This window comes from Temnothorax curvispinosus, unplaced genomic scaffold (genome assembly GCF_003070985.1).
Source record: "Temnothorax curvispinosus isolate PA1 unplaced genomic scaffold, ASM307098v1 QBEX01002856.1, whole genome shotgun sequence".
NCBI classification, from domain to species: domain Eukaryota; kingdom Metazoa; phylum Arthropoda; class Insecta; order Hymenoptera; family Formicidae; genus Temnothorax; species Temnothorax curvispinosus.
In genome coordinates this window covers 1-14,405 of record NW_020212636.1, presented here as the reverse complement: position 1 = coordinate 14,405, position 14,405 = coordinate 1, and the positions used below count along the sequence as shown (strand labels likewise).

Below are 14,405 nucleotides of genomic sequence, written 5' to 3'. Positions count from 1 at the left end.
TATATATATATATATATATATATATATATATATATATATATATATATGTATATATATGTATATGTATATGCAGTTCTCTAGAGCGAATAAAATAGCGTGTGGCAACCAAACCAACTGATAAAGAATATGATCGGTATAAAGGTCTGGGAGCACCTTACGCTCGTCCCTATTCTACGAAAGATTTTTCGATGAACTTCTTGAATATTTTTCGGAAACACGTTCGGCCCTGTTTTCACCCCCAACCAAAATGAACTCCGTCCCGGTCGGGGGTCTGACGATCAACTCGATTCTGTCTTCGGGCTTGCACTACTTGACGTTTTCTTCTAGGCTTGAGGCTTCTCAGCCGGAAATGAATTGCAGATCATATTCTTTGTCACAAGCAACCGAGAAAACCTTCTGACTCTTGACAATGCGAGCAAGATAAACGTGTCTTCAAATATCTTGTCTTCGACTTTTCAAAACTCATTTTTTCAGAGTGAAACTTCAAACTTCCCTCTATCATCCAATACCTCTTGATTCAAAACCTTATAAACAAACAAACAGGTTAGAGAACTTACTTGTACCAAAGCTCGTTATTATTTTTCTGTGTTTTTTTTTTTTTTATATCTTTGCGTTTCGTTTTCCTGCTTTATTTATTTAGGTTTACTTTATTTTTTTTTTTCGTTAAAGAGAGAATTTTTCACATTTTTTAAAAGATTCTAGTCAACGGCTGGAATACAACTGTAAGCTAGAGACAACACAAATATCGAGCACTCAATTATATTCCAGCTCACATTATAGCCTGTATTATTACACAATTGAAACCTTATCTTCATAACATTAAGAGGAAGAGATATAAACTTATGAAAATAAGGTTTTACATCTATTCTAACCTTACTGGTTTTCGTGCAAACGGTATGCTACACTTTACTACATTTTACATTTTTCTTTTTGTCAATAGTGTTTATAGTATATACTGTATAGTAGATACTGTTTATAGTAGTGTAACTAAAACGCTTGCGAGATTGTATATCTGCATACGGATGCAGGATTAGGTAAGGTAAGAATAGTAATATAATGTGATTTTGTTAATTTAATAATTTTGACCCGTTGACGAAATATTTGGGTCAAACTCATCGGATCTTCCGAAAGGACCTGGCCTCGCATCACTTGCATGACTAATAGCGTCCTGAAATTCATTAAGCAACAAAAAAACCATGATTGTTTACGCAAGTTACGGATTGCTGCTTAGCTACTACCGTACGATTTATCGAGCGCATTTCTCTGATGCTCCCGTCTGCCGATTTCTTGCTAACTTAAGTGCTTACTTTGTAATCCAATTAACATTACCGTTTCGATAAATATAAGCGGTCTACGAAAATATGAATCCGAAAGAAGCATTATATTGTAAATGGCTCGACGAATTTTTCAACGTAATAAGATATATCGCGTGCAAAATCGTCTCTTGAAATTAATAGTAAGCAGCATCGATATATATATTAAATATTTTAATTTTTTTTTAAGTATTTTACGCAATATATTAATTTCTTTTAGATTTCATAATTTTCATAAATATCTTCAACAAAGCAGTTAATTAATGTATATAACACAGCAAGATGCCCGGCCGTAACAAAGAATTATGATGAGAAGTCATGTCTTTCTCTAGAAAAATAAACGTTATGAAACATGCGAGAATTCTTCTCCACGTAAAATTTTCGTGTAAAGTGTTCAGTAAAACAAAAAAGTGAGATAAGAGAAATAAACGTACATTACAGTAAGCACCGTTGTGCAAGAAATTACGAAAATATGAAGTTTTTGCTAGATAATTTGCAGTTTTATACATATACAGGGTGTCCCGAGGATAATAAAATTGCAGCATAAAAATTCGTGAAAAATTTAAGTAATAAAAGGGCATGCCGTTTTTTTTATAAAGTAGTTTCTTAAATATAAAGGTTTAAGGTATAATCAATACATTGGTTAAAAAGTATGATCGTGCAGTAGTATGCGTACAGCGGCAACGTTTTGTTTGACATCTAATTATCTAATACCATTGCGCGCACGACACACGGACAGATGGCTTTTTAATCAATGCTTACGATTGGTTATACCTTAAAACCTTTATATAGAAACTACTTTATAAAAAAGTGGCATGCACTTTTATTAATTTTTTTATTAATCAATTTTTCACGAACTTTCATGCAACTTTATTATCCTTGAAACACCCTGTATATAGACGTATATAATCTCGTGTTCTAACATAAATTTAGTACAAGGATGAGACACATATATCCATGTAGACAGCTTATATTGCAAATTGCAAATTTAAGTGGGCGTTGTACTTACGCGGCGAATAGGAGCGCGATCTAGAGCGGTCGTAACGTGAACGTCGACGGCTGTAGTATGGGCTGGGTGAGCGACGATAACTTCCTCTGTAGCTAACTCTATTGTTTCCAGTATTAAAAAAAATAAAGAATTAGAAAACGGAAAAAAGAGAAATAATGTGTCAATTATTTTTTTGACTTATTATTTCGAGAGGACTTAGACGACTTACTCTCTACGTCTCGGAGCATCCCAGTTTCTGTCATGCAGATGCGTAGGTTTTCCCATGTATATTCCCGGAGTAGGAGTATGAGCGCGTTGCGTAATAGAGAAGTCTACTCTGATTCGTCTCCCGTCAATTTCCATGCCGGTGCATTGGTCTTTAGCCACTTTAGCATCCTCGGACGATTCGAAATATACAAAGCAAAATCCTCTAGAGCGTCCAGTCTGTAAATATGAATTACATGTGGTACCATTAAACTGCGCTATCACTAAGTTGTACTAACTTCTAATTTACACGTAGATTTATATTAATATGTAATTATGTGGCCAGAAGCCTTTAACGTATCATGTGTCTCTTAAGAATGAACGTTCTAAATTTCTGGCGCAGCTTTATTGTTCCCCAGTGTAAACACCTATGTGGGGACTGTCGCGTACTATATTAATATATGAATAAACATACATGAATACATCAAGTCTCACATACCTTTGCATCGATAACGACCTGTACTCGTTCTACTGGGCCATATCGCGAGAATATATGTTGGATTTGCTGTTCAGTCGTGAAAATTGAGAGTCCGAAGACACCTAGGCAACGGGAAGGGCAAGGATTGTCGCGATTACCAATGTGCCGCCGCCTCGATGACATCGGGCTGCGTGAGTGTGACCGGTACACGTGTCGGTCGCGAGAGTACCGCGACCGCGAGTACGAGCGAGATCTACTACGGGAGTAACGACTGCCGCGGTATGGCGAACGACTTCGGCTGCGGCTACTACGGTGACCAACGGTATACTTGCTGCCCCGATACGACTTGCGACCGCGTGACGCGGATCGACTACGCGACCTCGAGTATTTGTTGACCTCTTTGTGCTCCTTCCGCTCGCGCGACTTACGCGATCTCGAATGCGATCGCGAGTCTCTTAGGCCACCGTCCGCAGTTCGTGGTCGACGGGGGCTTGCACTGCGACTGCCACTTCTCTGCAAATTAAAACACAACCGTTACCGCAAGTTATATCATGTATATACAAAGATGATACAAAATTGAATTATCATTATATTTTACATGATAAATTAAATTGAGAAAATGGGACATAAAAAAAATGTGATAATATTTAACACACATGAATTATACACACATGATAATATTATACACATATAAAAACATTTAATTTAACATTTAAATATATTATATTTATTTGTGTATTTTTTAATATCTTTTATTTCTTCTGTATATATAAAAGAAATATTCACAATGGAGTTACAAGCAACTAAAGAATTAGCAGATTAAAGAAGTATAATATTTATGATATTTTATAATATCTTTCTTTAATCCACTAATTCTTTTATTGCTTAAGGAGGATGATTGCTCAATCAATATGATAAGAATTAGTTCAAATTTATGGAGGATATTCGTCTATGGAAATCTGTCGTCCATGCCAAAGTGTAAGCCAACTGTCTTTATAGTTTAGTTGTTGAGTAATTAATCACTAAAGTTATACTTATTGGCGCCCATTTATCAAAGCCGAATTTGAATTAATTCTTATCAGATTAATTTGAGCAACCACTCTCCTTAACTCCATTGCGAGAACACACATATTTTTCACACACATATAGAAGAAATAAAAAGTACTAATTAATACTTCAATAAATATAAATGCATTTAAATGTTAAATTAAAAGTCTTCATGCGTCTAATATTGAAATGTTAAGTAATATTTAAAACTTACGATAAATTTGCAAATGGAAAACAGAATGTTCAATGTCTAAGAGGACAGAACTGAGTTCTTCAATAGTAATGTAAGCTTTACTCCAAAAGATAACTTGTAACTTTCCAAGGTATGACAATGTTTGGCATTCTATATAAACAAATATATCACAAGCTAATAAAGACAAATAAAGACCTTCTTGTAAATTGAACTTCAGATCAAAAAGCATTTGCGGAAACATTTCATTTTCATCAGAATAAATACATATGTATACAAATCTAACCTAGAAAATATATATATATATATATATATATATATATATATATATATCAAATCAAATTAGAATTAAATATATATTTTCTAAATAGCGAATGTTACCAACGATAACAATCGCCAATGTTCTAACATATGAGCGCGACCGACCAATCGCGATTCAGCTATTCACGTTTATAACCTTATAAAGCGCTTTCGCCGAGATCAAAATCATCGTCGGCGAATCGTCGGGAATTCGATATTGCACATTTTTTGCAAGACACATTCCGCAATTAGCGGCAGCGAACGAGTCGCGCGCGTCGAGTCATGACGAACGCCGCGTGGTACCGATAATGGCTGGGAGTAGGAACTGCGCCGCTGGATCGATAATGGCCGTGCCGAGTCGCGTTATTTCGTCGCGTTTCACGCGACGACGGTTCGCGAGTCGGTTGCGCGAGGATCCGCGATTTTTCGGCACTCACCTCGATATCGCTCATCGCCAAAGTCCCTCGACCGTGGATCTGTGTCGGACAGAAAACGAAATGCGTCGCCACGCGCTCCGTTTCCTCGGTAGACTCTCGACAATCGACAAATAATATGGCGTGGAAGCCTCGTCGCAGGAAACGCCGGGCTCCCCGCACTGCCCCGCAGTCCGCAGTCCGCACACGAATGAACACACCAACATCCGGCGGCGTTACCATGGCAACGCGTGGACGTGGACGCGCCGCGGTCGCGGTTTTCGCGCGGCGCGTGCGCACGAGGCCGTGGCGACGCCTGGGTACTTTGTTAAAATCTAGTGACTTTAGCGACGGAGATCACACTGCGCCCATGATGACTGCGCAGTGCGCGCCGGCCTGCGTCCGCGCCGCTCGCGGGATAGGAATATAGGAAGGAGTAGGACTCTAGTCCACGGGAACAGACGGGAATGACGGGAACGGCAAGGAATGGCGGCTAACGGCTAGTGTATCTCGCGATACATTTACAACGCGCATTGTGTGTCTCTCTCTCTCTCTCTCTTTTTCTCTCTCGCGAGTTCTGGGTGTCGAGCGACGTTCACGTTAATGTTCACGTCAAGCACGTCAACTATGTGACTGTCCGGCTGAGAAGGCCGGAAGAGAGAGGTATTCTCCCGCTGTCGCGTACGTTCACGGTTCACGCGCGTCCAGGTGAAGGAACGTACACTTGGCCCCTATCGCGGTTTCGTTCTTTTCCTCCCTCGAGCTTGTGGCTTGTGTGGCTGATTAAAAACATCCCTGAAGATATATCCGTTGGCCTCCGAGCCTGTGCAGCGACGCTGTCGCTGAATTGGCACGTACGAGTCTCCGCAGCGTCGTGATTGCTCCGGCCAGCGTTGGTTACGATAACTGTTGGCGATCACGTAACGGTACAATTTTTTGTCTCAAAAATATTTATTTTGAATAATTAAATTCGTTGATTCTATTCAAGTGTTATATACGTACTGCTTTGGTTTTCGCTTTGTTTTGTGTATATACTGGTTACTATGTAGTACTAAATTGGCATATACAAAAAAGGCCTAGTTTACACCGATCTCTTGATACGCGTGTCAAATGGTATATTTTTGAGCTGATCAACCAATAATCAAACTAATTTACTAGTTATTTACTATTTAATACGCGTATCAAGTGATCGGTGTAAACTAGGGCACAGTTTACATAGGAGTGTACGTACTATTCTTAACCTCGTTGCCTTACAATCTCTTGTGACTGTGGACGTGCTGTCGGTTGGATTGTCAAGATAAATAGAAATGTTCAGTCAGTACGTTTAATTTTTCTCCGATGATTATTATGTTTTGCATATATATATATATATATATATATATATATACACATATATATATGGAATATTGGATAGCTCAATGTTACAGCAGTTACTTGTCCAGCAAAAGATCTAGATTTGATTCTCAGATGATTTAGAATTTTATCTGAGAAAATGTCTGATATAAGAACTAAGTATCCTAAATACAAACTTAATTGCAAGATAACCTAGGGAGTGAACAATCTCAGTACTATTTCTTGGAGGATAATAAACAATTGTAACAATAAGCTTTAAAAAAAAAGTTGGAGTCTCTAGAATAAAGATTGAATAAGGAGCTTACGATTTTTTGTGCTATTGATGATATATATATATAAAATTATATAAGAAATGTATTGTAATGTGTCCAGTTATTACACAGATTGAGTTGTACCCACGTTTGTTATATTTAGATAAAATCTATATCATTGGTGAGATTATTATATTATCTAGACTATGTTATCTGGCACGAGTTTGATTTGAAATTGTAAGACAACGGGTTAAAAAAACTCTGCGTCAAAATATTCACGTATATTTTCATAATTTTTGCAGGCAAAAATGTCAGCTGAATACAGTCGAAACGTTTTAAAAATAGTCGTTGCACAGATTTGTCAGACGATAGGATGGCACTCCATTAATTCTACACCATTGGAGTTTCTGGTAGATCTTCTGCAAGAATATCTGTTACGTATTTCCAAGCTCACACATCAATATGCGGAAGTTTGTGAGTAACTGTTATATTAATTTTGACAGTGATTGCCTTGTGTGTTGTCAAGGTCTTTTGCTTTCTTGTCTTTTTATATATATATATTTTATGAAGTAAAATATTGAATAGTTTTTGGATACTATTATCAAAATTTATATTCTTAAAGTTTCTTAACATGGACAGATGAGTTATCTCACGTTTCATATTCCATCGTTAAAGACTGATGACGAGATATCTCGCATTTTTTATTCATCAGTCGAGAACAGTAACTCAGTAACATAACGGTGATTTTTAATTGTGGACAAATCATAAGTACCTTAAAAATATTTTATGTAAAAACATAGCCGGCTATGCAGTAAAATGTCTGATCCACAATGTGTTAAGAGAAAACTAAATAAATTATTTACTTGTTACACTTACTGAGTGATGTTAATACATATATAGATATTTTGGATTTATTATATTTTTACGTTTTTACAGTGGGAAGGACGGAACCAAATCTTGACGACTTAGGGTTAACATTTCAATATATGAATATTGACATACAAGAATTAGCCGAATACGTGAAAAATGTAGATTCTGTTCCATGTCCTATACAAGTACCTAAGTATCCAGTTCGACGTGAGAATCATTTGAATTTTTTAAAACCGGGTAGTCGTGAAGTAGTCACGAGACCAGTACACGTACACGAACATTTACCAGCTATGTACCCAGATACCGAAGGTAATGAATCATATTTTCTTTATTGGGTAAACTGCAATAATTATGTCAGTTTCCATTAATTTACGTTTTATCGATAATATAATAATGATTGCAGAGGAATACATATCAGATAAGAATGAAAGTTTAATGAATGGCACGGCAGACTTGACATCCAGTAGTGGGACATCGTCGGGCAATTCGAATAACGCATCACCTCACAGAATGTCGCCACAGGTGGTTTTTAAACGACCGGGCGATCCGGTGTCTTTTGAAAGCCCCGTAGTGAAGCGGGCGAAGGTTTTGGAGGAGGGCAGACCGTTACGTGAAATAAGCAGCGTTATGATGACCACCTCTGGTTTTTTATCACCCGCGCGAGAAGGAAAGCTACCTGAATCGAGAACGCCGCATCAAGTCCGATCGGATTCACCGCAACCGAGTTCCTATCCGATGGTGCCACCTGAACTGAAGACCGACAAGAAACCGAAGAAGGTTGTGAAGAAAGGTCCCGAGGATCGTAAGCTTGACAAAGAGAATAAGAAGAAGAAAGGCGCGAAGGAATTGTTCAAGCCGGACAAGATCGATGAGAGTAAAGTAAAGAAATTAGTCGGCATGAAGGAGTTGGCCAAGTTAAAACCTTTAAAGCCAGGTGGTGGCAAGGCACAATCTACCACGTTACAAGAACTCACGGGTAGCAGGCCATCCACGCCGAAGATCGCGTCACCTAAATCAGCCGCCAGTAGTCCGAAACCGTCGAAGGCGACGCAGCCGAAGGTCAAGCCCGACAAGGTAGATCTGACGGACGGTCCTCCTGCCGTCGAAAAGAAGGAGGAAACCGTTGACAAGTTGCCGTCGGAGCCGGATAAACAAAAACTGAATATATTCAAGAAGATATCGAAACCGCGCGAGGAAAAGGACAAGGACAAAGAGACGACGGAGCCACATAAGCACAAGGAGATTCTTGAGTCGCGCGAAAAGTCGCCGGATTTGATCATAGATATCGAGAATGCGGAGAAGCATGCGCACCGTAACGACGCGGACCCGAAAGCAGGACGCGAGGAGAAGAAGACACCTCATACACCGGACGTGCACATACAGTCGGACAGTGATTTGGCAGACGTGCAGAGTTTATCGTCAGATGTTTACATGTTCGACGACGCTGACATTTCACCGCCGGGTACGCCCAGCACGCCGAAAACCCCCGAATTGAGTGTACCCACGGTACCGGAACAGAAGCGAAAGAAGAAAGAGAAGAGTGGCAAAAAGAAAGAACCTAAATTGAAGAGTCCGAAACAAAGTAGTCCGAAAAAGGTAATATATGTTTTACAGGACAATTACTCATCGAACTACGTGTACATAGTATCAAAAAGAGTTATACGTATTTTATATATTTCTTAAATTAATCGCAGTCGATTTTGTTCCCAGCGATAATTCGATTGAGTATCACATTTTAATATGCTTCTAATTTTCAATATTAGTATATCTTGCTGGTGATTTGCTGTTTTTCAGACGAAACCTTCATGTGATACGACAGAATCGGATATACCAGATCGGCCCAAAACGCCGCAGGCACCCGAACCACTACACAGAGACCCTATTCTTCCGATCACACTTCCGTTCCCTTCCCTCCCCTTTTTCCCTCCGTTTCCTTCGGCACCCGGTTTAATTCCCCCGATGTTCCCGCGGTTTCCGTTGCCGCTTGGCCCCCGAGGTGGGCCAGGTCCTCATCCCGCTATGCCCAATTTACCATTACCACCACGTTTTTCTAACCCACCCGTAAAGCCCGAGGACTTCCCGTTGCCTAAAATTAAACCCGTGGAACGTGAGAAGCCACTGATCCCTCCACCGGCCGAGTTAACATCTCCGTCGATTCTAGGCGAGAATGAGAAGGCGGACAAAGAGAAGGTGGATAACAAACTTACGAAAATGTTTAAGCCAAACAAAGAATTGCCTTTCATGAAAGTACCTGAGAGGGTACTGCCTGTAGGCGCTGCACCGCCTATAGTGTCTGCACCTGTCGCACCAATCACGCTTCCCACACCAACAGTACCCGTCGCGCAAATGCCACCATCGAAAAACTCTAAAGCTGAAAAAACAGAGAAGAATGATATGGTAAATTCGACAAGAGACCATATCTTGTTAGATATTTCGATTATATTTTATTAAAATATATATATTTTGGAGAAATGTCCCGATGAAGATAATTCCTATGCACGATAATATTATTCATTTATATCCATCATTTATACCATATAATTACTACGCTCTATCTTAATCAATTTATCTAGTAGTTTTTACGCATATAAAAGCTATCAGATTAATTTGATTAAACTAGAGTATAATAATTGTAATTTCACATATACATATATTTATAACAGTTTATAACTATTTTTAGAAGTCTAAGGAACATAAGAAAGAAAAGAAGGATAAGTTGAAGAAGAAGAAAGATAAGAAAGAGAAACACAAAGATAAAGGCGAGAAAATGAAGGAGAAGAAGGAAAAGGCTGAGAAACGCGAGAAATTAGAAAAGATCAAGGAAAAGAAGGAGAAAAAAGAAAAGAAAAAGGAGAAAGATCAAAATAAGAAGAATATGGTATTTATATATCTTCCGCTAATAATAATGATGGTAAATAGCAATAATTAATTTACTATATCTGTGTTATTACAGAAGGAAGAAAAGAATCCAGAAGCTGTTCCAAAAATTACGTTAAAATTAGGTACAGCTTCTCCTAGACCAGCGACACCAGATAATGCGCCTATGAAGAAAATGTAAGTCATAAATAAATTCTTATTATTAGTAAACTTTTATTAGCAATTTAATATAATTGTAATACAAATTTTTTTTTGTGTTGGCATATTTAATTGGTTTATCGAAAAAGGAGGTATTTTTATATTACACAATCATAATATGTCATGACACAGATAATCATTGTGTGGTTACTTCTTATTTTTCTCAGAACTATTAAACCACTTGTGAAAAAGCCGGATGAAGAGGTCAAGCGGGAACCAAGTCCGGAATTGGCGAAAATATCGGCATTGGTAACACGACCGCCAAAGCAAAAGTCAGCAAGTAAGAAAACAGAGGAGGGAATATTAGATGGAAGCCCTGCTCTTCCTACAGACTCTTTCTCTGCCACTCTTACTAGCGCGCCACTTGCATCAGTTCCTCGAGCAAAGAAATCTAACTTCCAAAATCTATCTCAAAGTGAGCCAATACCTTCACCTCAGTTTGACAATCCTCCTAAATTCCCGAACCCTCTAGTGCCGCCACAACAACCACCATATTATTTTGTAAGTACATTTTTCACGATATTTACATATTGGGGATTATTGAAATTTACATCAAGATTCGAGATCTTAGAATTAAAATGTTTCACAAATAATATTTCACAAAGGAAATCTTTGGTAAATAAATTGAATATATGATCGAATAAATTATTTATATAGGAAATAATAATATATAGGACTTAAAAATTAATATATTTTTCTTTCAAAGAACATTAAAAATAAATATTAGCGTTCCTGTTAAGCTGTTTTTTAATTTTACAAGAAATTATATAATTTGTCTATTATAACATTGCTGCAATGATAAGGAAACTTTATTTTTATAAATGACAAATAAATTAATAGATAATAAAACATAAGCATACAAATAAGAAATTTTTGCAAAGTTTTGAAAGTACATTAACTAAATTAAATTGGATTAAAATTTTATAGTAAAGTTTTTTAAAATAATTGTCACATATATAACCAATTTGGGAGGGGGAAATTTGCCTTAAATTTATTACAAACATTTTATTGATATTTTATTCTATAATGAAATAAACCCAACCCATCGATATTGTTTCAAGTATGAGCCTATCCAAAAGTTCCAATTTCCTATTCATGCTATCTATGCATTTACGTCTTGTGGTGACGGTATCATGTTTTCCTTTTTTTCCTTAAACCACGCTCTCTCTTTTGATATATTGTTATGTTGTCAAAATAATGATTGTAGTACACATTCTCTCTTATAGCTATATTTAGACTTACTGTGTATTTTTTGTTGCAATTATTACCTTACTCACTTTCTCTTTTTCTTTCTTTGAGTTCAGTGCTCATATTTCCATTTCTTATATTGAGTCTTAAATATTTCTTTAGTTTTAATTTTCAGAAATTGAATTAATCGCTTATTTTGCCATTCTACTTTCACCATTCTGCCTCGCAAGACTTCTTTTGTACAAAGAGCTTTTCAGAAAAGACATTTTTATAATTAGTGGATTTAAATAATCTCAAGTCACAATATACAAGTTACAAAGTACTATTCAGTTCATATATCTTGTGATACAGAAATAAAATTTAGAAATAATATTTTTTAGAAAAAATTATACTGATTAGTAAAATTTGATAGTTTCTTTATTTGATTTATTATATTTTTCAATATACAGTCTTTTCTGAGTAGCTGCATCTTGAGTTTGCCATTTGTAGAATTGATTGCTGCATTTATGTAAATATAGATATAATTTTTTATAAAAAAAAATAAATAATATTAACTTAGAAAATTAATTTAATCATGTATTTTAAGAATAAGAAAGCATTTATCGTCATCATTTTATCATCCATTATATATATATATATATATATATATTATATACATATGTGTATATGTATATGTATATGTATATACGTACGATATACAATATGGTATACTTGTCTCTTCTTCTTATTATTGCAAATTTGAGCGATTACAGTGTAATTATAAAAATAACGTTCTGACAGATTTAATGAACGAATATCTGTTGTGGCAGTATAAATGCAATATCGCAAATTTTATAGAGGCATTACTCTAAAACTATGTACCATAATCAGTATCAATTAATGCCTTTAACACACAGGATGCCATCGTTTTATCTTTAACGTTAATGTATGTTTAACTAAATTATCGTAAATTTGATATTTCACTTATATTTCATATGTCAGTATATAGCTTAAAGTTACAAGCAGTGCCGGTTTACTAATATACAATTTATTCTTGACATTTCCGTACATGCTGAAGGAAGTAATTTCTTTTACAGTATATTTGTCTTATGTTAGTTAATAATATGCCCATGCTTCTCGTTAATTTCTCTTCTCTATTTAGCAAGTGCAGTCACATTAGCGCATACATATATATTCCTCACGTATAAATAGTTACAAGATGCAATTGATACTTGTGTGTCACACACTTTTGAATTCGCCGCTTGACTGTTAACTAAGTAGCATTAGAGAGCATGCGTCTTATCAGTTAATGTAACTAATGTAACTAATATGTCACAGCTCTTATTTTTAAACCTTTATTATAAAAATTTACTTATCTCAAGATAACTTAAACTAATGATTTTTCCCGTTCACTTCTCTTCATTTAATCAGCGAATATATTTACGGGGTTTGCGATTATTGATATATAATTTATTAACGATACACACTAACAGACAGCAGAGAGAAAACTTAAAAAAAAAAAAAAATTATGTAGCAAAAAGTATAAAGTCAAATCGTTGCATGAGATTTGCACGTTGCATAGAAAAAAAAATTAGCATGAGAGACCCGTTAGGAATATAACCGACGGTTTTAACGGTACAGAGGTGAAAGCAGATCCAGTTCCTAAAAAGGACGATGCTAAAGAAGACAAAGAAAATGGCAGGAACGTGTTGCCTACAACACCAGCCACTACTGTGGTGAGTACGCTTTACACCTCTTTTAAAGAACATTGCAAGGTATTTTTCTGTGCGCTATGGATAACTAGTTTTCATACTTCATAATACGTTAGTTGCGACACGGATACGTATATCGCAAAAATATGAATACATAAATAATGCGCACGCTAGCTACTTTAAATAGGAGTGATTTAGACAATAAAAAGCTAGGACATGATTTAAAGGATGCGTATCGAATGCTAAAAAAAAAAAGAAGAGACAAGTTCATCTCCGATTCATGTTATCATAAATCATTGTATTACCGAGATACATAAGTCCCATGCATTGTTTAAGACTCAGGAATTTCTGCAGCAGTTCACAAGAAAGTACTATGAGATGTCGGTATCTTGTTTTATTATTAAAATGTTCCTTCTTGATAAGAGAGAATATTCATGGACAACATGACAAAATATCTTGACGTGAAGTCCACTGACCAATCCTTGTAGAATCAGTACGTTATTCTTGATAAAGAAAGTGCAACATGTTCCATTAAAATAAATATTTGATGAATCCAAATGTTGGCATATTTGTTTGAACGATTTTCCAAAACTCCAGAGCGAATTCGTCGAGATGGGTTGGGTTTTATTTAAAAGTTCGCCGAGTTCTGTTTATCCTGAGATGAGTGTTACAGGATCGAGGAGGTCGTCAAGTGTGGATATGTCCCGCGTGCGGCAACCAGGATGATGGCTCGCCGATGATTGGCTGTGACGATTGTGACGCTTGGTATCACTGGTAAATAACTCGTTTATATTTATGTAATTTACACCGTATAATGTTGGAGTTAGTCGAATTTTGCCAAACTTTGTTCTTTTTCTAATATTTCAGGGTGTGCGTCGGTATGCAGGTTCCACCAGCTGAAGACGAGGATTGGTACTGCCGCTTTTGTATAGCGAAGAAACAGGAGCTGCTCCACGATAAAAAGAAGAAGAAGCGGAAAAAGAAAGTGAAAGTAACTGCCTAGTATAAGTCAACCGGGTCCAACTACGCGAGACCCGGTGTCAT

The 14,405-nt window shown here is 36.5% G+C and overlaps 2 protein-coding genes across 5 annotated transcripts; one reads left to right on the top strand and one right to left on the bottom strand.

Annotated features, from left to right (window-relative positions):
- Nucleotides 1–33: 33 nt before the first annotated feature.
- Nucleotides 34–5,117, bottom strand: LOC112452005 (transformer-2 protein homolog alpha-like). 3 transcript variants are annotated; one of them, XM_025011988.1, is made up of 5 exons: nucleotides 4,958–5,117; nucleotides 3,005–3,496; nucleotides 2,531–2,745; nucleotides 2,323–2,420; nucleotides 34–524 (listed from the first exon to the last, which is right to left on the bottom strand). In XM_025011988.1, exons 1-5 carry the CDS (start codon nucleotides 4,970–4,972, stop codon nucleotides 499–501), a joined length of 846 nt encoding a protein of 281 aa, XP_024867756.1. In that variant the 5' UTR covers nucleotides 4,973–5,117; the 3' UTR covers nucleotides 34–498. The 3 variants fall into 3 exon arrangements, with proteins under 3 accessions (XP_024867756.1, XP_024867758.1, XP_024867755.1); XM_025011990.1 differs by lacking the exon at nucleotides 34–524 and adding an exon at nucleotides 647–1,168; XM_025011987.1 differs by lacking the exon at nucleotides 34–524 and having other exon boundaries at nucleotides 647–2,420.
- Nucleotides 5,118–5,316: 199 nt separating this feature from the next.
- LOC112452007 (transcription initiation factor TFIID subunit 3-like) lies at nucleotides 5,317–14,399 on the top strand. Of its 2 annotated transcripts, XM_025011991.1 has the most exons (10): nucleotides 5,318–5,859; nucleotides 6,840–7,011; nucleotides 7,474–7,716; nucleotides 7,811–9,003; nucleotides 9,202–9,804; nucleotides 10,088–10,285; nucleotides 10,361–10,461; nucleotides 10,650–10,983; nucleotides 14,035–14,135; nucleotides 14,229–14,399. In XM_025011991.1, the coding sequence occupies exons 2-10, from the start codon at nucleotides 6,846–6,848 to the stop codon at nucleotides 14,362–14,364; spliced, it is 3,075 nt and encodes a 1,024-aa protein (XP_024867759.1). In that variant the 5' UTR covers nucleotides 5,318–5,859; nucleotides 6,840–6,845; the 3' UTR covers nucleotides 14,365–14,399. The 2 variants fall into 2 exon arrangements, with proteins under 2 accessions (XP_024867760.1, XP_024867759.1); XM_025011992.1 differs by lacking the exons at nucleotides 14,035–14,135; nucleotides 14,229–14,399 and adding an exon at nucleotides 13,291–13,376 and having other exon boundaries at nucleotides 5,317–5,859.
- Nucleotides 14,400–14,405: the final 6 nt, after the last annotated feature.